Source organism: Amblyomma mixtum, chromosome 3 (assembly GCF_055824585.1).
Source record: "Amblyomma mixtum isolate Tamu chromosome 3, ASM5582458v1, whole genome shotgun sequence".
Classification (NCBI taxonomy): Eukaryota; Metazoa; Arthropoda; class Arachnida; order Ixodida; family Ixodidae; genus Amblyomma; species Amblyomma mixtum.
In genome coordinates, this window is record NC_143014.1 from 189,617,510 (window position 1) to 189,642,811 (window position 25,302).

At 48.6% G+C, this 25,302-nt stretch overlaps 1 protein-coding gene across 1 annotated transcript in view; it reads right to left on the bottom strand.

Annotated features, from left to right (window-relative positions):
• Nucleotides 1–25,302, bottom strand: part of LOC149353038 (nose resistant to fluoxetine protein 6-like) — a 55,697-nt gene that overhangs the window by 15,034 nt on the left and 15,361 nt on the right. The window contains exons 2-6 of the mRNA XM_089577272.1: nucleotides 5,350–5,576; nucleotides 4,679–4,793; nucleotides 2,650–2,737; nucleotides 1,669–1,766; nucleotides 213–383 (exon numbers count right to left, since the gene is read on the bottom strand). Coding sequence (XP_089433398.1) covers nucleotides 213–383; nucleotides 1,669–1,766; nucleotides 2,650–2,737; nucleotides 4,679–4,793; nucleotides 5,350–5,576 — 699 coding nt within the window. The remainder of the gene's footprint in view (nucleotides 1–212; nucleotides 384–1,668; nucleotides 1,767–2,649; nucleotides 2,738–4,678; nucleotides 4,794–5,349; nucleotides 5,577–25,302) is intronic.

The window sequence follows — 25,302 nt, forward strand, 5'->3', positions numbered from 1 at the left end:
CTGAGAGCTTACGTCATGAAACATCGGTCGCCCACACTTCTCAACGGAAGTGCCACGAGGGCTTAGAGTGAACAGTTCTTTATTCGTGGTGATTTCTTGGTTTACCCGTATGTGCATTTGAGGATTGTGCCATGCGAAGCTGCGAGCTTTAAGGAGGGCAATCCCATCACCGTTTTTCTATTAGCTCGATAAGCGCAGTGAAAGGACAGTACCGACTCGTTCTGGGTTCATGAATATGTAGGAGTGGCACAGAACGACCCAGCACATGCTCAGGAACTTGATTCCGTGGATGGCGCCAAGCATGCCTTGCGAAGATTTGGTGTTGAAGAGCTTCTGGGCGTTGTCGTAGAAGGAGAAGCACTTCATGATATCAAAAAACAGATCTACAAGAAACAAAAGTAAAGCGGAGAGAAAATATTGGTGCGTGACATATAAAAGATCCTATTGTCGAAATCCAGACACAACACTGTTCGGAGCCGGTCCCGGGTTCGCATTAAGAAAAGTGTTCCAACTGCATGATCTCAACTTCAGCTAGGTCTATCAAGATTTAACCCAAGTTAAATATGCTTTTAGTTTAATGTGGATATTTATCTTCTTTTACTAATCTCGATCAAGAAAGGAACGTTTTGCCGGCGCTGGAGCATTTTAGCGTGTTACTGTTAACCTTTCCTACTTGTGATGCAAGAAATCATAACGAACTCATAACATGCAATCTTGTTATGTTTTAGGTGTCCGGGGACACTGGGTTCGGACTGCGCTAACACGTCGAAGTGAGCTCAGCATACCTATTTTAACTCTGAGTGCGTCAAGGGTCACACGCAATATGAGCTGAGCTTGCAGAAAACAGCTGTGGTTCGCAAAAATAAAACCATTACATTATTTTTGGCAATAACGTAGCACGAGTAACACTGTTCGTAACGCTTAATTAGTCACATAATTTTTATATCGCTCCGTAGTAAAGTTTCTAGGAGCTCGAAACACAGCAGTTCGCATGGAAGTGTACAGCGTGAGAATAATGACGGAATGGAGTTATTTGCAATAAGTATCAGAAGGCTGATGACTACGAAGGCCTTTCTTTTGTAACTGCAATCAGTCAAGACGCGGAACACTGGAATGACACGAGCCTCTCAGTGCCAGCGGCTGAGCGCGCAAGCAACACTGCGGCGAAGGCCAACCACAGTTGGCACAAATAAGGGGCATTGGAGCCAGTATGCTCAAACGGCGAATAGTTTGCGTCCCACATGCGTCACTTAGCGTTACCGCACAAAATAAAAAAAGAAAAAGAGGACGTAAGTAAGAAGCCCAAGAGGAAAACTTGGATGCGTGAATGTTTCCAAAATCGCTTCGCAACGCCCTGCTGTTGGCACTGCAGCTTATGAGTGGAACATTTTCATTGCACGCAATTTTTTAAAATTCATTCGGCAGGCTTAACTAATAATTTGGCTTCGTTAAGAAGTAAATATGCTCATGTTAGACCAAGGTGACCTCTGACGACATTGACATAGCCTACTATGCGCTCTGAAATAGCAACGCTAAAGAATTTTATCAAATATCATAACTGCGTGAGCTCATAGTCGCATCACTCACTACTTCTGAGTAAAAAGTAATCAGCGTGTAGAATGAGAAAATTATCAGATAGGTATCGGCAGAATTCATGTGTTCACTCACTTGGTCTTAAATTCTTAGGATCTTGTGAGCACATCCGACGGAATGTGGTTAAAATGGTGCCCAGGACACATAGAATTATGATGATGCCGATGACGATGCTGCATAACAAAACAGAAGAAATCGACAAAGGATAGGGCGTTTGAGGAAGACACCTGTCGCATGCTAATGTTATCATCAATCATTAACATGCACGCATTACAAGCGATACTTTGCAAGTCCTAGAACTATGTACAATGTCTTGCACGACAGAAATGGCCTCGTTCTTTTTCATTCCTTTTTGTCCGTTGCGATGAAGTAATTATCAGTGTAGCGGTATTCACCGGTCTCAAAAAGTACATGAAAGCGTATGCATAATTGCAAAGCACAAGAATGCGATACGCAAGCAAAGAATGATAACACTCTGCACCAACCGGCAGACCATGACAGGCCTGTCCTCTTTTGGCCGATTAAAAGTCCATATAATAGCCTCCTTCTGGATAAATTTGCATTTGTTCAATGCTATAATACAGATTTTCTTCTTTTTTTTTGCCACAAAGTGCATTCAAACTAAAGATAATAAATCTGCGCCACATAAATGTACAGGCCCCGAATAATATGCCACTTGATAATATTGCATCATCACTCTAAACTTTGACTCAGCTACAGGTAACGCTAGAAATCGGGGACCGAATTCTCAAAACTTTTCGCGTGTTACGGAGTGGTGCCTGAGAGGATGGCCATTTAGCTATCGTACGCTGGGTTGTCAACATGGCTGAGATTTCAGGTGCGAGGCGCTCACGAGCAATGCATCCGTGCAAACAGCTATGAGAAATCAGTCCCCGATTTGCCGGCGTCACTCCGGTGGCAACAAACTATGAGGTGAGGTGTAAGCATGTGTTGAAATGAAAAAATTTGTTGCACCGTTATAGTTTTTCGACCAAATGGCATGGTGGCGTAAATGCCTGAAACTGTTGCCGCCCAACCATATGAGTCATAACTCACATAATGGCCAACTGGTTCTTTTTGATGGTGATTGGACCATCGACGTCGCAGTTGATCGCTGTGGCGTTCCAGTCCATGGGCTTCAGAACTGTGACGGTGAAAAATATTCTGCAATGAGCTCTTATTACGCTATCGACAGTCATGGAAAATAGTTACTAGGCCAACTTCTTTTTTATTTTTTTTCTTCTACAAGACGAACTCACAAACTCATTCGCTTCTTTGCAGACCTGGCAATTCCATTTGCTGTCCAGCTTGCTCACTCATGTACTGCGCTGCAAAGTCGGCGCGCGGCCCCATTCACTGCAGAGAGCGCTTTGCCAGCGACGGAAAGCTTTTTTTTTTTTCCAGCTGCAGTGATCAGCCTGATTTAAGCGAGAAAAAGCAAAACGATGAAATCGTACAAAAACAACCGTGTGCTGCACGATGTCTGTGCGCGTTAAAGATCCCCAGATGGTCGAAATTATTCCGGACCCTTCACTATGGCGCTTCTTTCTCTCTTCCTTCTTTCGTTCCCGCCTTCAACCTTGCCCTTAAAGCGCGGTTCGGGTACCCACCGAGAATGAGACAATTATTGCCGCTTTCCTCATAAAATATTTGAATTTGCATTTTGAAATTGCAAACCTCAGACGTGTGCGCCTGAGTGCTGTTTTAGGCCCGTACAACATACAGGATCTTTTTTTTGTTTTTCGTTTGATTCTGCCTCGTCTTTCCCAGCGGTAGCGGGCTTCTGGCGGCGCCTCGGCCAACGACGAAAGGCAAAATCAACAAATACTAAATAAGATTCTTTAGAAGTCGTTATATTTTCCCGGCCCTCGAATGCGTCCTGGACGAAACTTTTGCTATCGCATGTTCATGCGACATGGAAGAAGAACACATAACCAATGACATAACCAATACCATATCAATGACATAACCAATGGGATATAAATTAACTCCTTTTTTTCTGCGAGAAGAGAGGGTGAAGAGAGGCTCATACATGCCCCCCCCCCCCGCCCCTGCGGACGCAATACGGCTCTGGTATAACATAGTAAATTAGAATGCACGCGGTGTACGCTTGGTCGACCACTGCATATATAGTTTCTGGTTGGAACGACCGTTTCCAAAAAGCGCTGCAATCGCCAAATATTGCGAAAAAAGTGAAAGAATTTTAACGTAGCTAAACCGAGTAGACATGCGAAAGCATGTGTTTAGCTTGGTTGCCTCATGGTTTTGCTTTGCTGGGTCGTCGGCACATGTGGCGGCGATATCAGACTCAGGTTAAACACTGATCGAGGCTTAGCTGATGTCGTCTGTTGACGCCGCAGACGGAAGTTAAAGACGACGATGATGCGCAATGCACAGCGCTAAAGTGTGTTGCAGTTTAACGCAAGGCGTGATCGGCTTCCGGCGATGCCCTCGCGCATTGGCCAGCGAAGCTGATCTGTTCGCGCCGACGGGGGTTCGAAATCCGGTCGGGGCAGCGCTGTACATCGTCGTTCTTCGTACTCCATTCAATTCTGTTAAGCTTTGTTCACACGCGCAGCATCGAAACAGAGGGCTACACTGCACGCTCGATAAGCTTTGTGCGCTACTGTTTTGAGACCATTTTGCAAAACGTGGACGCTCTCCAAGACGCCCAAGCTGCAACGGCTGTCTAGCGAAGTCTATTTCTGCAGAAAAATCAGATGGCGTGGTTTATTACTACTCGGGACAGAAAACCGACGCTGTCGTAACCACTCTGTCAGACTTCAGTGTTTTTTTTTTTTTTTCCGAAAACTTAAAGGGTGATTGTGTTGTCATGTACGTTGAGCATTGCCGTCACAGATGCATTGAATTACAGCAGCAAAAATTATAATTACATTCTTACTTTTTTCTTTTCAAAATTCCTGATTTGACATTTAAGAGGTATTTTATTAGAGGTGCACGTTCTCGCGACCTGAAGGACTGCATTAATTTCGGTATTATACTAAACGGAAGTTTATAGACGTATTATACGTTAGATATCAACCCAAACTTTGAGAGTCTCACGGGAGGTAGTAAATATAATTACCAACGTTGATGAGGGACTCGATGTCCTGTCCTGAGCAGGCAGACGGAATGCATATGCCCAGTTTTGGTGACAAGTGGTAGAAGTAGGGCGCCCCTCTTGCCATGTCCTCGAGAAGCTGCGAAGAAGGAAGGACACTGCTTGAATTTAGAAAAAAAAAAAAAAGAAACTTTTCGTCTCTCTGCAGGATATCATAGCCGGATTGGTCGGTGCTCATAGCGAGCCTTTTATACATCCTCTGTATAGTCGCTGCGATATCCCTGTCAAAGCAAGTACGCCGAGTAAACCACTTCACGGCATATATTGTGAGCTTAGTGTGAAGCACCGACTCACTGGTGCAGGGCCTTCGTTTTCGTGTTTTCTCTTGCCGCCTATTTTTGTTTCTTAATCTCTGTACATAGGCCTCAATGCTGATATTGTGCGAGGTGTGTCTTTTCTTTTTGTCACTGAAAATCTCGCATTTGGTTGGCGCCAATGCTGACATTGTGCGAGGTCTGTCTTTTCTTTTCGTCACTGAAAATCACATATTTGGTTGGCGCCCATAGAGTAAGCTTCACAACATTAAAAAAAAAGAAAGAAGAAGAAACAAGGGAAAAGAAACAAAGAACTAAGCAAGAATGCAGGCAGTGGCCATAGCTGCCGTACGTTCTGCATAACGAATGGGTGACACGTACCCCTCCTTCATCCAGCGTGGTGTTGAAGATGTTCTGGTGGTAGTTGAGGCGCTCGGGCTTGGGCGGCATCGGGGCGGCGAACTTGAGCGTGCAGTACTTGCCGCGGAAATTCTCCTCGCCCGTGTGCTCGTCCACCATGCGGATCTTGAGGCACTCGTCGTAGTTGCCGAAGTCCGACAGGGTGCCCTCCAAGGTGCCGGCCGACGGCCGACCCGTGGAATCGATCACTGCGGGCAGATGCGGAGACGGATGTCAGGAAAGGCGTTGGACGCGCCGTTGTATACGGCATACGAGACGCAACAAAGTTTCGTTTGTAAGGGGGAGCTACCTCTGGCCTATGCCTCTCGTGGCTTCGGGTCGTATTTCGCGTCAATCGCCACTCCACCCCTGTCACTGCGCTATTGTAAGGCTGAGTCCTCGCACAAACCTCGTTGCGTTCGCGAACTGAAGGGCTCACCCCCGAACATGTAGTCGCCTGTGAGCAGCACTCTCATCCCGACCATTTTTTTTAATGTTCACTCCAATATATTACAACATACGTGAAGAAGTTGTGTCAGAGTTCCTGATATTCCTAAAGATAAAAATTAACTATTTTTTAGTGCTGGCCTGCAGACTGCCCAGCCAGCAACGCAAGAGCAGTAACGTGGTAAATGGTTGTAAGCGCCTAAAACCGCGAAGCGACCATTTTGTCTTTGGCGCAAAGTTAGATCTAGTTGAATTTAACTTTTAAATGGCGAATAGGATGGCAAAGAAAATGAAGCGATTTCAGCGTTGCAACCTTAATGAAAAATGCCACGCAATCGTTATAAGTATATTCGCGGCAACTGTAACGTACTGTCGCGAACATCTCGCAGAAAGTGGTAAGGCGCTTATTGTCTGGTACTCTCAATTAATACTCAATCCGAATGATGCGGAGTCTATTGTCAGCAGCGTGAAAACTGACCTGTGTTGGTTTAACGTTGTTGGGGCCGCCACAGAGCAAATTTAGCGTAAAACGTTTTTGATTTCGCGAAAAGATCAAACGAGGCTCAGGTGGTGGCTTAACGGCATGTTTGGCTCCTTAGAGCGTTGTGATCACTAGAAACTCTGTATTAGATAGTAGCGTGACGAATTTTTAAACTAAGAAACGCGAACAATTCCGATGGCGTTACGTTTGTCAGGTACATCATGACTGTGCCTAGAATATGCACGTTCGGCAAGGGTATTAGAGAGAGAGGATTAATTTACAGCGAAATGCAGAAGCGATGGCCAGAGGCGCGGTTTTCTGGCCTAGCAGCAACTCTGCACCAAGGAGAGGGAAAGACGGACATAAAATTAAGAAGCTCAGCATAATGGCCAATATAAGTTCCAAATGCACTCTTCGCTCCTGCCGGCGCGGTGGCTCAGCGGTTACGGCGCTCGGCTACTGACCCTAAATACGCGGGTTCGACTCCGGCCGCGGCAGTCAAATTCCGAGGCAAAATTTTAGAAGCCCGTGTACTGTACGATGTAAGCGCGCGTTAAAGAACCCCAGATGGTCGAAATTTGCGGAGCCCTCCACTACGGCGTCTCTCATAGCCTGAGTCGCTTTGGGACGTTAAACCCCGATAAACCATAAGCCATAAACCCTTCACTGCACACATAAAGCACCAAAGAGACCAGTGTCGTAGGCCAGCGTTACGAGTACGTTGCGGCCACACCCTTTCGAAAGCTTTTTCTGAAAGGAGTCCTCTATTCTGATATCGCCGATTGGACGGTTTTCTGGTTCAGGTCAAAAACTGCAGTGCCTCGTGGCACGCATATCAGCACTGCCATTCAGTGTCGCCAATGTACTTAGCATTGGTGTTGAGTCCTGCCATGCTTCATCTCGCTATTAGTGCGATGCTCACATTGCATTGAAGTCTTCCTTCGAAACGGTGCGTTATGCACACTAGCGCTTATCTCAATCATCAATTGTAATTCCCATGTCGTACATGCCATCTGGCGAAGCGCGTTATGCCTCCCCTTTTTCATTTAAGAGGAAGTTAATTTTTATAAAATTACAATGAGGCCACCTGGTCACCGGAAGCGTTGCCGTGAGTAGCCCATGAGCACTGACCACTTGCGACAGAATAAAAAGAAAACATGACCGTTACAAGGAATATTCAGAGCACCTCCAGCGCCTTTAAAACGAAGTTTACCTTCGCATCTTGATACGAGTTAAAAAGGAGTACTAAAAGCGTTACCGAAGCATTGCATGCGGTAAAAAAAAACATCAAGAAAATTACTGTTCTTTGTTGCTTCCAGCCCTTCCTCCAGCGTTATCTACTGGTGATGATTTTCTGACGCTGATCACTATAGTCGTGGTTTGATACCCGGCCGCAGCAGCCGCATTTCAATAGAGGAGAAAGGCGAGAACGCTTATAAACTTCAAATTCAGAGCTTCGAGGGGTCACAAAAAATCAGAAGACGGGAGTTTTTCTCGGCACGCATATCGTGCACAAGCAACCAGTGTCAACTGCGCATTCCGCAGTGGGATGAAAAATAGAGGCAGGTCGAACACCAAAGCATTTGTCGCGTTCCCTTCTCGTTCCTTTTTTTTCTTCCCTCTCCATTTTCCGAGCCCCAACGGCTACCGACATGTATCGCAAGAACATCGTTTAAGGCTGACGTCTATAACACCTTTTACTACACGCTTTGTGCTTAATACGGGCAACAGACACAGCCCTAGTGCTTCTTTTGTCCCGGCAGTATTCCGTGCTGCAGACGAAGCGATGGCACGGCAGATAAAGTTATCCAACGGCACATCGGCAAGGCGGTCACTTGATACTTCTGTGATAGCGGCTAGTTAGGAAGTTTTCTTTGGGGGAGCAGCGCCGGCATGGTTCTTTTTAAGCGTCACTTCCAAGCAACCGTGCAGCGCGAGTGCGACGAAATGCCCAAATGTCCGGGCGGAAAATCCCGACAGTAAGGAGGACATAAAAGACTCTGAATCACCAGGAGCAAAAGCAATAACTATTGCAAGCACATCGCGTAGCCCAACCTCACACCCCACCCTCTGGAACGCATGTAGCGCTTCAAGACATTCAACCAAGAAACCCGCGCAAGCCCTCGGCATAAGTTCCGGGCAGCTCTCAATGTTCTGCCTGGCGCAAGCCAACGCCGTTCCCTCCTAGCCGCAAGCGATACGCGTGCCGGCGTGCGCCAGCGACCGTGGCGGAACGAGCCACCAGCCTCCTGACAACGGCCACAGTGGGAAGGAAGTGGCGCTGTTTCATGCTCCTGAAAAGGACCGTGTTTTTTTTTCCCCCACCAGCCGGCGCTTCCTCCTTCTGGGGCGCGTTCTCGGCTGGCATTTTCGGCGCGGGAGGTTGGCCCATTCTCGGCACGCTCCTGCCGCACCGTCCGAACCACGGGCCACTCGAACTGTGGCGCCTGGCTGGCCGAGCTATATATAAACAGCTCGGAGGGGGGGAATCGCCGGTACATATCTCGGCTGCTAATCGATACCGCGCCTGCATGCCTCGGCAGCTGCGCAATTATATCCGCAACTTGGAGGCCCTTTTCTTGCTTCGAGATACGCTTCGATGTTGCCCATCAATTATGGCGGACGCTTCAACGCGCCCGTTATTCAATGTTCGTGCGCCGCGGGGCCGAAAAAGGGTACAGAAGATATGGGCGAAAAAGCCGCGACCTCCTTGCTCGCGCACGCCGTACACAGCGCCGACTCGTTGGGCACAGACGTGATGCGAGATTCTGGAAGCGTCTCTGCGAAATTTCACGAGCGAAAATCTGCGTATATTTTACAGGGAGGTCATTGACCGCGCACCAAGCACCAAGAATATGCCCGTTTAGACACTGTTGTTTATTTAATCGTTTCTTGGTTATTGGAGGCCATGTTTCTGTTTACAGCTTGTGGCGTACGATCGCCGAATGTCCATTGCGAATAATCGTACAATCTGAAGAAAAGAAAGTTAGGGACTGCGATGTATGTCGAAACACTGCGATCCTCGCCACAGAGCTTATAAATATACTTTTCTCGAAATTAACGAAGAGAAACAATCTGTTAGATGAAAGGCAACATAAGCGAACGGGCTAAAAGGGGTCACGGGCGTTCACTCATCGCCGTCGACACAAAGCTCGATGAGCCAAGGCAAGTCCCAATAGTGTCCAAAGGAGCGATTATCCCGTGATTAACAACAAATAACGTTCCTTGGCTGCGGGTGCTATACAGCTTCTTAAGGCGGTATTGAAGGCTTCTGCATAGCTCGTGGCTGCATGATTCACGCCTCATCTCCGAGGGCGACTCCACGAGCACGAAGTACGTCTTTGCCTGTGACAGGACGCGGTGTCTCGCGTCCCGCACGGCCGCCAAGTGGCGCACTTCCACGCGTCGTTTGAAGAGTGGTGGCCTTCCCGCATAAAGAAAGAAAACGGGGACACCACTCGGGGCACGCCGCACGGCAATTGTTCTTTATTTAGCGAGACTTGACCTTATCTCGCCCATTGTTCCCCGATCTCCGAGGCCGGTGTATACCATCCCTGTCGCGAAGACGCTGGCCCAGCAGGCTAAAGGGACGCATCCTTCGCGCCTCGCTGTCGCAGCGAGGGGCCAAACGCATTGAAGGAAATTGCAGACTGACCCGCGGTGCGTGTTATTTAACTCGAGTGCCACCGTCACTCTGCGTCTCGGGAAAAAGAAAGAGGGGCAGTCAACCCGCAAAGAGCGTTTCGAAGTGCGCTGCAGTAATTGTTGGTTCTTCACGCCATTATTACACACGGATGCTTTCGTTCCTTTTTTTTATTTATTCGTTCGCTTTTTGCGAGCTTCAGCGACGTGTGAAGGTTGCGCACTACATACGCGCTGTCTGTGGAAGCGGGTGGGAGCAGCGGAAGTTACGTTAGCTTGTTAACGCGGTCCGTTGTGGCACTCGTAGATGCTTCGTTAAGGTAACGAGATAAAGGTCAAAGAAGTTTAAAGCGAACGACATTGCACGAACGATGCCACGGCGCTTTCCCGTTTATGAATACGAGCTGCCCTACGATTTACGCCGTTAAAGGCTATGTCGTAAAATCAAGTTTTCATCCTCTACATTATTTCAGTGAACAGATAATTCAGTCAGCAAAATTATTTCAAACGACGAGCGGGTGCTGGCCATTATAAAGTTTTAGGCGAACACTAACCAGACAGCGATCCTCGCAGCTGCATAAGCCGCTCTAGACAAACGCCAACGTCCAACCCCACAAATCAGCCCACTAACCAGAAGTTTGTACCTGACCGTGTCGTATCAAAGCGGCTGAACTCAGCACTTAAATAACTGCATGAATTTTCTCTTTAAGCTTGAAAAATGATACAGAGATGCAGCTTGAAAAGTTTTTTTTCCCAATGGGTGGTATTTCCGTAACGAGGGAGCGCTGCAGACTGGCTTCCATTCGTGCGTCATTCCCGTTTAAGAACGCTGCAATTTCAGCGCGAGGGGGATATCGCATTCCACTCCGATCGTAATTCCGCGCTGTCTTGATCAGAAGCACGCCGCCCAGGCCCCGATACGCCGCCTCGGATGAGTGGTCCGACTTCGGGGTCAGCAGCGCGGCGCTGAAAACCGTTAATTTACGCTGGGTTCTCCTCTCGCGTTATTTCACTCGCGCACGTCTGGGGTGACGGGATACCCATCGCGAATGCTCAGCCTGCTCCATTTTCGAGGCTGCGTTCCCTCTGCTGGGCGCCCCATGGTCGGACGTGCCGTCGGCCATCGTTGGGAGGCGTGGCAGAAGCCATTTCGGAGGCTTCAAAGCGGCGGCCAGGATTCTTGCGGCGTGTTCCATTCCATTGCACTTTTTTATGAACCGAAAACAGTGCGGGTCATGGGTAAATAATTACGGCCAATGCACTTTTTGGGAATGCGGCACGGCAACTAAGCCGGGCATATATAAACCTTATCATCCAGTAATGGGAAAAATAAAGTAAAGAAGAATAAATATACAAAACGACGGTTACTCTGCCTCATTTAAATATGAACGAAGTTAAATAACGGTCTCTCACGTTTTTCATAAGAGTGACGCACAGAGGTATGGAAGTGTTTTCTCCGAGAATTCTTTGTCGTTTAAAATCCGACTAGCATACAAAACAAGCAGGCGCTTGTAACACCGTTTAGGTTAGCTCTATCGGGGCCAAAAAGTATATACCCCTCACGGTTGTTATGTAGGCACAGCCCACACCATACCACCCCGATCTTCAGCCTCAAAACTGCCACTTCACTCCACATCCAGGAACATGGACGTTCAGCAGAATTCTCCCCGAATCCACCTTACACACTATTCCCCTCGAAAAGCCCAGCTTAGAATTTTATTCATGGGCACACATATGCAACCCGTCATAACAACGCGAACAGAAGGCGAGGTACACCAGTTTGTGCGTGAGACAGGCCCGCATGTCCCTCACTGTAGCATGCGTTAAGGTTGTTCTCTGTGTGATGCGTGAGTACACGCGCGCACTGTGCTTTAGACATCGCCTGTGAAACCGGCCGGACTCGCGTCTTTGAAGCGTTTATGCTCGCTGCACGTCATGAGAATGTGCCCGTGCGCATAATGTCTCGGTTACTGCATGTGCAGCTAATTGTATTATGACTTCGTCACTTCCCATTTTCACACTCTCTCTCTTTAACTCTCCGTTTCCTTCGCCCAGGGCGCAGTAGTAAGTATGTTCCTATCAACCGTTTCTCACATCACAATGCTCTCCCACCAATGCAATCCTTCAATGCACTCGCCCTTTCCCCTCCCTCCGCATATATTTCTTGAATGCGACATGCTTGTCGGGACGGATTTGAGACCCTGCAGCCGCAGACAGCGCTAGCTATATTATTGCGCACGGAGCGACTGCAGAACAGGCGAAGCGAACACGACGGCCTCCTTCGGGGCTTCTTGCAGCGACGCCTCTGGAGTGTGTGCGTGCTTTCGCCACTAGCCGATGCGGCGGCTGCTTACCATCGGCCGAGATAAAAGTTGCGCAACTGGGTCGCCTTCTTCAGTCGCGCGCCGCCAGAGAAAGGGAACGCGAAAATCCGCGCTCAGCGCTGCAGCCGGCCGAGCTCTCCGCAGTGAAAAGCCGACCGCATCCACAGGGCGCTGATCAGGGTCGCGATCGAACGGGCGACGGGCGCCTCTTACCAGGCAAGCAACCGTGTGGGAAGCGGTCAGGATTGTAACATCGAGTCGTTTTGCAGAACGGAACTATAGAGGTTTCGGATCGAGATAGTGCCGCTGAAATGCCCGGTTTGAAGTATAAATTGTTCTTCAACGGTTCAAATTATATTTAATTTTAGAGTCGTGAAGGCGCGCTCTCGCTCCACAAGAGGCGCGTAGTAGAGGACGTGTCATTCATTAGTATCCCCTACACTTTCGACCTTACGCTACTGGTGTGTAAGAACGTCACTGGCATCTATTACGCGAAAGTGAGCGCAAAAGACGTGTGTCGACGGCTGCTTCTGCATCTCCGAGCCAACACGGACAATGGTGGGAAGCCAGCATAAACTTTGGCTGCAGGAATATTTTAACTGCATTCTTTGTGCTGTGTTAATGGAGCTAAGAATAAAAGATAAACTATCAGTCGCAGCAAATAAATAAGAGAATAAAAAATGCCAACTTCTTCAGTTCCATTACCACTTTTACTTTTGAAGCTATTGCAAATAAGCTTGTGATCCAGACAAATAAATGAAGAATGCTCGTTCTTAAAAGCATAGCCGTACTAATTATAACTACAGTTGAAGTGGCTAGCGGTCGCTGCGCAAATGCGACTAATAACAGTCATAGCAGACAATGAAACGTTGAAGGGTTCATTCGATTCAATTATAGCGAAGACCTGATATATTTTAGGAAGGATTTCCCGTCGCGATTAAGTTTGTAACTGGAACGGTAGGCCATGAACAAAAGGCTCTCGGGTTTTGATTCGATTATTATTCAGCAGTACCTGGCAAACAAAAGAAAACTTTTCAACTCTCTACTCTTGTTTCAACGCTTCACTTCGGAGATTAAAATGGCCCGAGCCGCTGACCTCTGGTGCACAGCTAGGATGGCTACGAGGGGTGATGGCTGCGTGCGTCACGTCACCGCAGGAGCACCAGTCGAAAGGCGCGGGCACGGTCGTGCTTGTCGCTGGCTGCTATATGGTTTAAATTTTATGACATATCGGAGATTTTTAGCCTATAGAGGAGAAGCACTAGCGCAGACCCATTCCTGACCTGCCACTGCACATGCGCAGTAGCTGGTCCGGTATACGCTGTACGCCAGTGCGTCTCCGCCGTGCTAAAACTGTCACCCTTTTCTTTTTTTTTCTAACAGAAGCAGCTGCGCTATCGTGCTCTTCAAGCCGTCTCCAGCTCTGACGTCACAGCGTGATATTTAACTTTCATGATAATATAGAAGTTGTACATTCATTTATACGCTCTGTTGCGCTTCTCAGAATCCTGAGAATTACGTCCTGTGACAACGAAGGCAAGTCAACCGTAACGTCATGCACTTTTTCATGTTTTTGCAACGAACAAAATGAGAGGAAATGTGCTTGTCCTGACTGACTCCAGAAAGTATTATTTGCGGAAGAGTATTATCCCCACTATTGCATGTATCCCCACTCCTGCATGAGCCTAAGATGGGCCTGCAGTATATGTAAATGAAAAATAAATTTTTCGACCCCGTTACAAAGAAACGCAGCGTGGTTTCTAGCTTCGAAAACACGTAAAACTCAGTACGTGCGCACCAACACAATTTTCATGATCAATTTTTAGCTCTACGCGATAATTCGTCAAAGCGCCCAACAGAAATGGAAGTTTCGCCCCCTGGAGCCCCTTTCGTCGACTGTCTTCAGATAGATGGTGCGATTTTGCACCTTTAAATGAGCAGACGTAACGTCAAAAAATTACCGGCGGTACCTAATGAACTTACATGCGAGTAATACGAAAGCATTGCAATTCTATTCTAATTGTATTCTATTCTAATTATATCCCAACTCTATTCCAATTCTATCCACATACTATTTCAATTCTATTCTAACTGTATTCCAAAGCTATTCTAATTCAGTTCTATTCCTTTGTAACTGGTGCTGTTGTAAGTACTGGTACTGACTATTAATGGTTATCATTCCGCAATTTCCCGCCGTTTCAACCAATCACGAGTGTTGTAACGGCACTTTTTGGAGCAAGGCTGAATGGTGGGCCTCTTGGTATGGCATGCTGTAGAATTTTGTTACCAGCCAAAGAAGACGCATTCACAAGAGAGAACCACACAGGATAAGGGCTGGACAAGCCCTTGTCCTGTGCGGTTCTCTCTTGTGAATGCATCTTCTTTGGCTGGTAACAAAATTCTTCGGCATTCTTTGGGCGACACCAGACCAGGTTTTCGTGTAGAAGAGCCATCGAATGCTTTCGTATTAAAAATATATGTAAGGACCCTGGATGAAGGGGGGGGGGGGGGGGGGGGGCGAATTTAAACATAGCTTGATGCATGCGTTGTAGGACGTGATAATGTCGGACTTAGGGCTTTATATTTCGTGTCTCTACAACACTGTTCTCGTCAAAAGAAGCGAGTATGCCGCGGTATTATTTCAGCCCAAAGCAAGCGTTACTGCGAAGCCTCGATAAAATCCAAAATAATTCTGCCACAGCGCCCATCCAGAACCGCAGTTCCCGAAAGTCAAGTGCGCATTCTGAGACTCCATTTTACTATTCTGCGCATTGTTTATGCATCGATCGCTCAGGGCACTCTACTTTCTTTGGAGGAGGGAGTGGCTGCTAAATCTCGCCAATCACAATCATTTTTACTCTGCACGGCGATGGTAAAACAGTTGCCCGTCTTGTTGCATAGCAATTTCGTCCGCTGAAGATGGCGTGAAAGCAGAAGGGTATATTATTCGAGTATCATTGCGTCCAAGCAGTTCACAGCATGCATCCTACAGAGACCATAGGGCGTAATTCACAGTAAACCTGCTCGAGCGTCACGTGTGCGCAAAAGGCAAGTATTTTCGAGAACATCATGACGACAGCTCGCCTTCGCGTGTGCTAAGAAGGCCCTTACTGATCATTCATTTTGTTTGAAGCTGAAACAGCTGCGCGCTACTGGCGCACATTATGTGGACGCGAAAGTCGACAGAAAGTGCGGGGTGAAGAGAAGGAGACGCGGACGAAGTCAGAGCAGCTTTGTAAGATGCGCCCTCGCACGCTGAGCAGGGCGCTGTGCCAGTCAGCGACCCGCGACTTCCGGCAGTGGAAAGCTCCTCGGAGCGATACCGCACGACCGGAGAACATCGCGCAAGAGCGCGGCGCGTGCCCGCCATGCGCTGCGCAGTACAACGGCGGCGCCCACTAGGGGGCGGCCGAGTATCATTTTCCGCTCCACATTCTCCACGACCGCGCTCCCAGTGCGAGCGTTCGTAGTGGAATTTCCTTCGCGTTTCTTTCTTGTTAATGCTTTGCACACCACGCTCGAAGCGCGCACCGCCACTGCGGTTCTGCGTGCTAGCATCTGAGAGGAGCGGTGCAATCAGCATCCTGCATCTAGACGCCGCCTCTCCCCCCCCCCCCCCCCCCCCCCCGACTTCTTTTTTCTTGCTCACGAGGTGTGCGAGAAACAAACCCAGAAGGCAACGAGGGAATGCATAAACTAGAAATGCGCGTGCGGGAATACGCGAGACGCAGCGGATGGCGGAAGTCTGAGGCTGCGGTATCATGAAGGCGCTGGTGAGAACAGCTCGCGCCTGCTACCCAGCGTGAGACCGCGCGCAGGAGTTTTCGCAGTAATAGGTCCTAAAAATACGCGGGCCACACGGTGTACCGACGGTGTCACCACTTGCTTCCGCCGCCAATGCACTTTTACGAGAGAAAAATGCGAGCTGCTGGCGCGTGCTTATACAGCGGTTGCAATGGTATACGCCCCGAAGTCTCCCAATTGGGCTCAGAGACGCGTTATCAAACAGGTGTCCTGTCTACGTAAAGACCGCTTTAGCGGAAAAATAAATGGTTCTAGACGACAGTTTTGTTTTCTCCGATGGCAGCCGGCGCTCTCGTCAGTACTAACTCCGCATAAATGTAGAAGTGAACTGTTTTACATGCTTTCCAGGACGCAAAGCGCGTATGCATTCTATTTTGGTAACAGAGCGCGCCGAGACACGGTGGCATAGTTCTGCCTAATGAGCGATCAGCGCTGTAAGGTAACTTACAGTTCCTGAATAAGTTGACGCAGCGTTCATTTTTGCGAAAGTGCTGTTTTTATTTGCACTCCGATTGGAACGTTACACGCTTTATCTCGTACAAATTAGAACTTTTTTTTTTTCCCCTCTCATGCAGTGTTTGTCAGCACGGACCAAAAGAAAGCCACAATTCACCAAAGGGGGGGGGGGATGAGCATACTGCACGCTTGTGAAGCGCTCAGACAAGCGGAAACCTTGGCAGCAACCGAAGAACTTGCGTGAATGAATGTGACTACAGTGAAGAACGAATGAAGGATCTAGAAAAGAAATTGGTGATTCAAAAACAGTGCACCAGATAACCAGGGGACACGATGAATTCAGTTTGGAGCTTAGTTAGATTGCGTCAGCGCGAAGACCCACGCGTTTGTTCAGCGGAAGCGTTTGTTCAGGAAATTCCAACGCGTAAAAATGCAGCTCAAAGCTGTATGTCCGGCATACATTTTCTCATTGCGAATGCATTCTCCGCTCGGCGCTATCATGCACCATATTCAGACGATGCGCATTTTCAGTTCGTAACTACCTCATTTCGAACAATTTCTCGGAAGGAAATGCCTCGGTCCTCACTTTCGTGCAGTAGCGGCTGCAATCGCTGCATGCGAGCGACCGGATTTTCACGTTGCTGATGCGTTCTCGGTGGCGCGGAAAATGCTGCCAGGATAATAAACGTTCAGGAAGCGGCGGCTCTTTTTTTCAGAAGCTGTAACACAATGTACGGGGGATTGGAAAGGGGGCGTTGCAGCCCTCGTCCGGAACTCCGCACGAACGGGTCCGTTCCTAGACTGGAGCAACATTATGGCTTAGGCTACATAGGCGCTCTCTCGTGCAGGACTGTGATGAGATACTAAGACGCGAGTAATTGAAGGCAAGGGAAGGGGAAAGGGGGGCTAGTTATGACGTACTGTCAGCGTCAATTGAAACGCGAACAAGCCAATTGAAACGCGAACACCACAACTCGCAGATATTATACTAGGGAGGCAAAATACATGAGCAGTTGATTTTCCCATCGAAGCCGAAAAGACCGCTCTTGTGAAATGTTAATAAACCACGCCTGTATTTCACCTCCAGCCTCTAATATGCTTGATTTTTTGTGCTCGCGTTTCAGGTGTTTTGTTCGCATTTCATTTGACGCTGATAGTACATGATGGCAGCCAACAGTCACCGAAACAAATGAACATAGGGAACGTTTCTTTTTTTTTTATTTGTAATGCCGATCAATGGGAGATTAACGTTGTAATTATTTTATCGCTTAAAGAGAATCGATTAGAAAGCAGGAGAAAAATTCAGGGCGCACTTTATTTATTTTTATTCATTGAATACTGCGGACATGCTGTATGTCCAAGCAGGAGAGGGAAATACATACAGGGGGAAAAAGCAAAGCAAGTGCGATAGTACCGAACAATATAGATACCACAAAACAAGCAACGCAAAAGTACAATTGAAAATGCGGTTACAGTACAGCTACTAAGCCAACAGTGAAATATCAAGAGTGATATTTCACTTTGACTGTCTAAAGTGCGTACAGGCGAAAGCGTTTTCCGCATCACTTTGGCTGCCTCTGTGGCACTGGTGACATCACCACTGGATGACGTCAAACATAAATAATGACTAATTACAAACTAATGACAATTGCTAATTAATTGTTAATTACTTGTGAATGACTAAATACTAATTAGCCGCTAATTAGTGGCGCTTAAGCTTCGCCTTTAGGAGCGGAACGCGACAGCGTGTTGTGCTGCCAGGAAGTCCACGGAACGCCACCACCCGTTCGGCGCGATGCCTTGCCCTGTGAACGCAACGCTTTTTGAGGAAAGGAAATGGCGCAGTAATTCTCTGTCATCTCGGTGGACACCTGAACCGCACCGTAGAGGAAGGGAGGAAGTGGGAGTGAAAGGAGAAAGAGGGGCCGTAATGAAGAAAATGAAATTGTATTTGAGGAAAGGAAATTACGCAGTAACTGTCTCACATATGTCGGTGGACACTCGTCAAAAGAGTGACACCTCTGCTGACAAGCTTCTGCTGACAGCCTTCTGTCGACAACGATGAGGCATTAAAGGCTTTCGCCTTAAAAAACAACCGCGCGCGCAGCCGGTGGGATCCCAGCTCACGACCTCCGAATTTCCATTTCGCGTTCGGAGCTCAATAATTGGCTGTGTGCTTGTGTATATGTTGCACTTGTATGCTGTATGTAAATAGACTTGACCTTCCTCCTCTAACCTCGACCTTTTTACCTCCGGCTTTTCAATCTCTTGGCTGTTTCTACTTTTCATCCGTGCCGCCGCTTGGTGGCTCAGTGGTTATGGTGCTCGGCTGCTGACCCGAAAGATGCGGGTTCGATATTGGCCGCGGCGATCGCATTTCGGTGGAGGCGAAATGCTAGAGGCCCATGTATTGTGCGATGTCAGTGCTCGACAAAGAACCCAGGTGGTAGAAGTTATTCTGTTGACAAATGGTTGACAAGATAGACTTCGGAAGAAAGTGCGCGTGTACAAACGGAAGCCTGGCGTTTCGAAAGGCGTCACTTTTGTTAAGGCGGTCTCGGCATCCTCTGCACGCCATTACTGATGATGACGATGACCATCATCGCCATCAGCCAGGTTCCGTACACTGCAGGACAAATGCCTCTCTCTCCCAGTGGTCACCAAGCAGCCATGCCCAGCGCCCTCCGGCCGTGACCGTCCTGTCCTATAGGTTTACGTTGCTTTAATGTAATTCACTTTGTTACTCTAACCGACCACCGGGTTTTCTCCTGTCCACATTGCATGTGCGGGCTAAATCTCTGTCATACTCTTGCGCTGCACTGGGACGTCGTTAGCTCGTGTCTGTTCTCCGATCCGCGCTTCTCCCTTGATAACTTTCCTTTCCGTGGGCCGCTGCTCTCCAATCTAATTTCAAGACATTTCGTTAACCTCCAGGTTTCGGCCCCATAGGTGAATATTGATAAGATACAACATCTGTTATGCCTTCTTTTTGAGGGCTGTCATGAAGCTGCCATTAATAACAACATATCGCCTACCAAATGCAGCCCATTCTTATTTTGATGATTTATTTCTCATTGTCCACATCTGCGGTTCCTACTTAGCCTTATAGACGCACCCCCTTGTGCAATATGAAAGGGAATAATAACCTGCTTACACAAAAGTGTGAGTTTTCTGGTTATTTATTCATTAAGGTTGCGAATGACTTTTGGGTAATATACGTCAAAAAGAAAACCAGTCAGAAAAAAGGAAAAAGTGTTCTTGTCACGCGTAATTATGGAGTAACAATTAATTGAATGCTCTAACTTTGCCCCCTTACGGATTGCACAGGTGTACTTCCTTGCATTTGGCAAATCTCACTACTTGCTCCTTCCCAGACTACTTACTATTATTTCAGTTTTCTTCGGTTTGTAAGCCCAACATCTTACTTTCTCTGTTTAGGTACTGAATCATATGCGCTGCCATTTCTCCCCTCAGTTACTTGGCAGTACAATGACACCGGAAAATCAGAGATTATTGAGGTGTCCTCCTTGAACTCCTATGCCCAGTCCATACCTCTGAGTACATCTCGTAAGCATGGACTGAATAACACCAAGGATGACAAGGCCGCCTCAGCAAATATAGGTCACCTTATCGAAATTTCGCGCAGCCTTTCTGAGGCACTTCACGCCATTCAGCCACCTTGCACTTTTAGTGGCGCACGACCCACCGGCATTGGGACGAACGCAACCCGCCCATGCCTTTCGAGCACGAGCTTACCGCGTCCAATAAGCAGCCCCTCGGTCAGTGTGGCAGCGCGGGGCTGCACGCAGCTGCCACGACCAATACGCGGATGAACTCGTTCCGCGGAAGTCGGGCCACCCCGTTAGGTCCCGCCTCGTTGCAAAAGCACAGAGGACCCGCACCACGTCTCGGCCCCCGTCGCGCTCGCATCGTTACGTCAGCCAGACGCGCGATTTCGTGGCCGCAACCACATTAACACGTCCGCAAAACCGATAGATAGTCATCAGCCGACTTGCTCCCCGTCTCTGCGGATCGAAATGGGGGGACGGCTGAGGAGGCACGCGGCAGAGAGAGAAACTGCGCGGCCGACGTGTTTTTTTCCCGAGGGCCGGCGGCGGCCTTCGGCAGTGGCTTCCGGGTCGGCGAACGAACAGCTCGCGGCATCGCTCGGACGCGCCGGTCGGCGTGTTTGAGGCCGCCGCCGACAAGAGCGCGCGGTGCCGCCGGCTCCTTGCACGAGATCGGCGCGTTCGCTTTCCACACCGCCTGGCTTCGCCCATTTCAGCAATGGCGCATTTCGTGCCTCCCGGTCGACCGAGTGCGGCGGCGCTGTGGAGTAGCCGCCTGTGCTCTCCCGACGACAGGTGCTTGAGGACTGCGCGGCGTGGGTGTGTCTTTACAGCCGCATCGACGCATATTTTGTCCGCGGAATTGATCGGAACGGTTTTTGCGCCTCTCTTTCCATGCGCCGCTCGTGTACCTGGGATCGTGTAATTCAGCAGGGGGCCGCTGCACTGAGAGGGTGCCGGGTGGGGTGCAACATTAATATCATAACATCATTAACAGCATAAACTGCCAGCAGTTAACATGCCCGTCCCAATGCGTCGCACATCACACAGTTAAAAAATACACTGCATGCTTAAGATTTTGCCACTGCAATTTCGCAAGTTTCGTCCAGTCGTTGTGATCGCGGATGATACACTGCAACTTTATTTTTTTGAAATATTGTCATCGTCTCTCGGCATATGACGCGGCTGGCCACCACGAACTGTTGTTCGGTTCTTTTTATGCACCGGCAATGTACGCGTGTTTTAAGTGGCATAATTAAAGGAAATAAAAATAGACATTGTCTCACAGAAACAAAGCACTCTCACGTGATTAATGTACACCTCACATGAGCATGCACGCACATTCGTATGGCGCTTTCTTTTGCTTTCTCGGGACACTGTTGCTATTATCTTGTTATATCACGCGTAGTAAGCTTCAATAAAACGAGCCGCAGCCTATGTCGTAGCCGGAAGCAACAATGAGCAACAAATGGCTTGAAATCGCAGCAGATAATTGCACACAGTGTATGCATGCAGCCACCGCTGTATGCCATAGTGCGAAGTCCGAATACTATATATTCGCCCTGAGTCCTTCCTCCCCCACACTGCTGCCTGAATCAGCTTCTTTGAGCACACGTTTGTATGCGTTGGCTCACGGCTCACCCGGTAGAGAACCTGTAATTGACACTCGACAGCCTGATAAACAGCATAGCCCGCAGCGACTGTTTTGTCTGCTCATTTATTTGAATGACCACTAAAGGCCTTGTTAGGGTGAGGCACTAATACTAACGGTGGGACTAGGAAAAAGAATTAAAAAAAAGTGTCCCAGCCCATGCCACTAAGCATAACGGTGAGAGACTGAGAGCGCTCACCGAGTATGAGCATTTCATGCTCGAAAAGAAATAAAATACTCTAGACGGCAACTGCCCGTGAAAGCCAGGAACCACTACAAATTGAAATTTGGTTCCAAATAACACAGTCATACATGTCTGCAAGATACTTTTGTGGCCTCCCTCTCGCCGCGAAACGTGGCAAGCCATTAAAGTGAAGCTCGCGGTAAAATAATATTTCACCACATGGGGCCATGTTTTGCTAGTATAGATTTCCTGATTTATTTTTTTTCCCCCATTTATCCTTTGCAGGTGCAATCTGTGACGTCGGGGTTGGCAGTCTGCAAGCAATCGTGATGGTGTTCGAAGGCTTTGGTACCAAAGGCATAACTGACCAATAGAGGCAAAAGATTAAAAATGTGACGACCCCACATACTACGCCGGTCCACACGGGACGGAGAGGCATAGAGACACCGTTTAACTCAGAACAAATATATTCAAAAATTACACGCTAACGAGTACATGAGCAGAGGCTCGGGTGCCCAAGCTTACATGCCACTGCGTTGCCGTTGTCAGAAGGGAAGGGGTCTTGGCGCCGGAAAGCGCCTTGTGCCAGGGTCACACGTAATCCATCAGCCATTCATCATTCACCTTCTCTGATGGTCAGCTTCTCCCCCGATGGCGTGGGCACTTGGGAGCGTCGGAGGACCGACTTCCAGCGGTGTCGTTTCGGGCCCTTGCTCGTGACCCCACTGACCAGCTTTTTTAGCTTTTTTTTTTTTTTCAGCGTCCATTCGAGCGATCCTTTTTTCCAGGCTGGAGCGTCTCCGTCGCCCTCCTCTAAGCGCCGGCGACTGCGGTACTCGCCGTCTTCCCCAGCATTTTCCCAAGGCTCAGGCCTTTTATCCTCCGGCCGGCGCCACTGTCACTCTTGCGCGGGCGCGCTTGACCGGTTGAATGCTTGCTGACGTTGGAATAAAGATGACGGCCAGGCTGTCACACTTCAGACCCATAATTTGCCTTGGCCCCCGACACCCGACGATTCCTGGCGCCATACAGTCTGTTGTTCAAGCGCGTCGAGTGTCCCTCAAAGGGAAGATGTCGCCGGAGATAGCGACCCTCCGGAGACGCGCAGCACACTGTCACAAAAATATGGAGGGCACTTACGATTAAACTTGCGTGCTTTGAATGCGAAACGATCGTTGTTCGTCATTTATACTTCCTTTTTGTTTTTTTCTTTACTTTTTTTCCTCAATTTCTAAAGACTCACCTATTCATTAGCATACAGTCGCAAGGCAACGAATATACTAGGTTCAGCATTGTTCGCCAAGAAGCAACGCGGTTTTGTGACCTATGGGTTTCGTGCTCACCGCACAGTCTGAAAGTCATTGGATGCACTAGATTCAAAACACAGTGCAGTCTGGCGGTAAATGCAAACTGCTACATCTCACCCTGCTGTGGCGGCGTATCTAAATACTGGGCATTCGAAAGGACATGCTGAATTGTTTTCTTGTAACGGTCACGGGAGAAGTTATGGTTTGCTATTGCTGTGTATGACTGAAAGAAAATAAATGGATGTTGTTAAAGGGACCATGAAAAGAATTAAAAGCCGCTTGCAAATGTTAGAAGTGATGCTCAGAAGCATTGACACCAAGTATGAGTCTTCGGAACTCAGCCGGCAATTTATTATGAATTTTTAAAAACCGTGTTTTTCAAAATTCGCGGGCCGCTTGGTGTCTTCGTAGGGAGCAATTCTGAAACCAAAACCGGGAAGATAGACGTCACTAGTCGCATGACGTCGGCAGGCCACCACACGCTGTCATTCGCTAGAGCCGCCGCAGCTTCGACGTCACGGGCACACTTCCGGTAGCGGTGAAAATCGTCTGCTCGAGCTGCCGCGCGACCCCCTGGGGCAAGCGCGAGCGAGGGCATTGCCTTCGCGCATATGGTTTTAATTTACCTCTGCCGCCTCTTTCTGTCGCGAGTTCGGGAGCCACTAGCAGTGCCTTTTTCGACCGCCCAAGATGAATACGCCTTGCTGTGTCGTCGGCTGCAAACCCAGTGACTGGCGAGGTGTTGAACTCAGGCATGTTACTCCTAGAGACGTGCGTGAGCGAGCAGCCTGGATGGAGCGCATCGGACTGCCAGCGTCGCACGCACGCCGAAGACTCCGCGTTTGCGGTCGACACTTCGCACCTGACGCTTACTACTATAACCCAGCGCTCGTTCGATAGTCAGGCATGAATGTCAAGCAGCTGAAGCTTCGACCGAAGTCGCTGCCGACACTGTTTCTTCCCGCCGGGAAGGTGAGTTTCCAGCTTACAGCGATCGGTATGGACGTTTACACGATATGATCTGCGATGGAAGACAATTTTATCTACGAGAACTTAAAAAAAGGTGCCGCATTTACTTAGGGCACAGGACGAATTCGAAATGTTAGCTGTCGCGGAGGGCCTTGGCCTGACGGCTACGTACTGCTGCTGTTCACATTCGGCTGCTGCTTCGACATGCAGACTCGGTCCCGACCTTCTTTGACTCTCCTGTCCGTTTTACGACCGTAATACCGTATGCTCCTTGTGTTAAGTCGGCGGGCGGCGCGATTTTGCGTTCCCGCAGCCGGGTGTCCAACATCATTCGAGAGCTAGGCTCAGTATATGCACGGTGTTTCACACCAAGACTTGGCAGCATCGGTGTGACGGCCGAACCAGCGCACAAAAAAAACATTGTGTGAGCCGGGAACAGGTCCGGGTCCATTCTGCCAACTAGCAAAGAAACCCGACGCGCGCCGCAATCCAAGAAAGCACCGAGACCGGAGAGACGCTGCCGACGCGCGCTGCTCCTCGCGAGTGCGACAACCGGAAGTTGTAAACCGAACGTCAGCGAATGACGTTTTCATGGGCGGAGCCCAGTCCCGGAGCTGTTTTCTTTATTTTTTTTATGGTGCCCCGCGCGTACGAGTTGAGGGGGGAGAGGAGGAGGGTGATTTTTAATCGCCTATAACTTCGTTGTTATTGATGCTAGCTCAAAAATTCTTGCGCTGGAGTGACGAGTGATAGATTGCCTATCTTTACATAGTCTCAATAAATTTGTTTCATAGTCCCTTTAAAGAACAACATATCCGCATCGTTTGTTTCCGCGCTAGGCCTACATTCGGCGCAAAGACAAGAACGTACCAACCTAGTAATTATTCTTTTGTTTAGTGTTTTCGCCACAACGCAGGAGAAAAGCGTATAGGCTCTGCAACTCTGATGGACAGAAAACGAAATTACGAAGACGGAAGTAGCAAGAGCGACAGGACTTGCGCTGGCTTCCTCGCATTATTTTACTACACGAGACAAATTGCAGACTTAAGCCTTTAGCGCACCTGCAAGACACTAGCTATAGACAGAAGCACGACAGAAGTA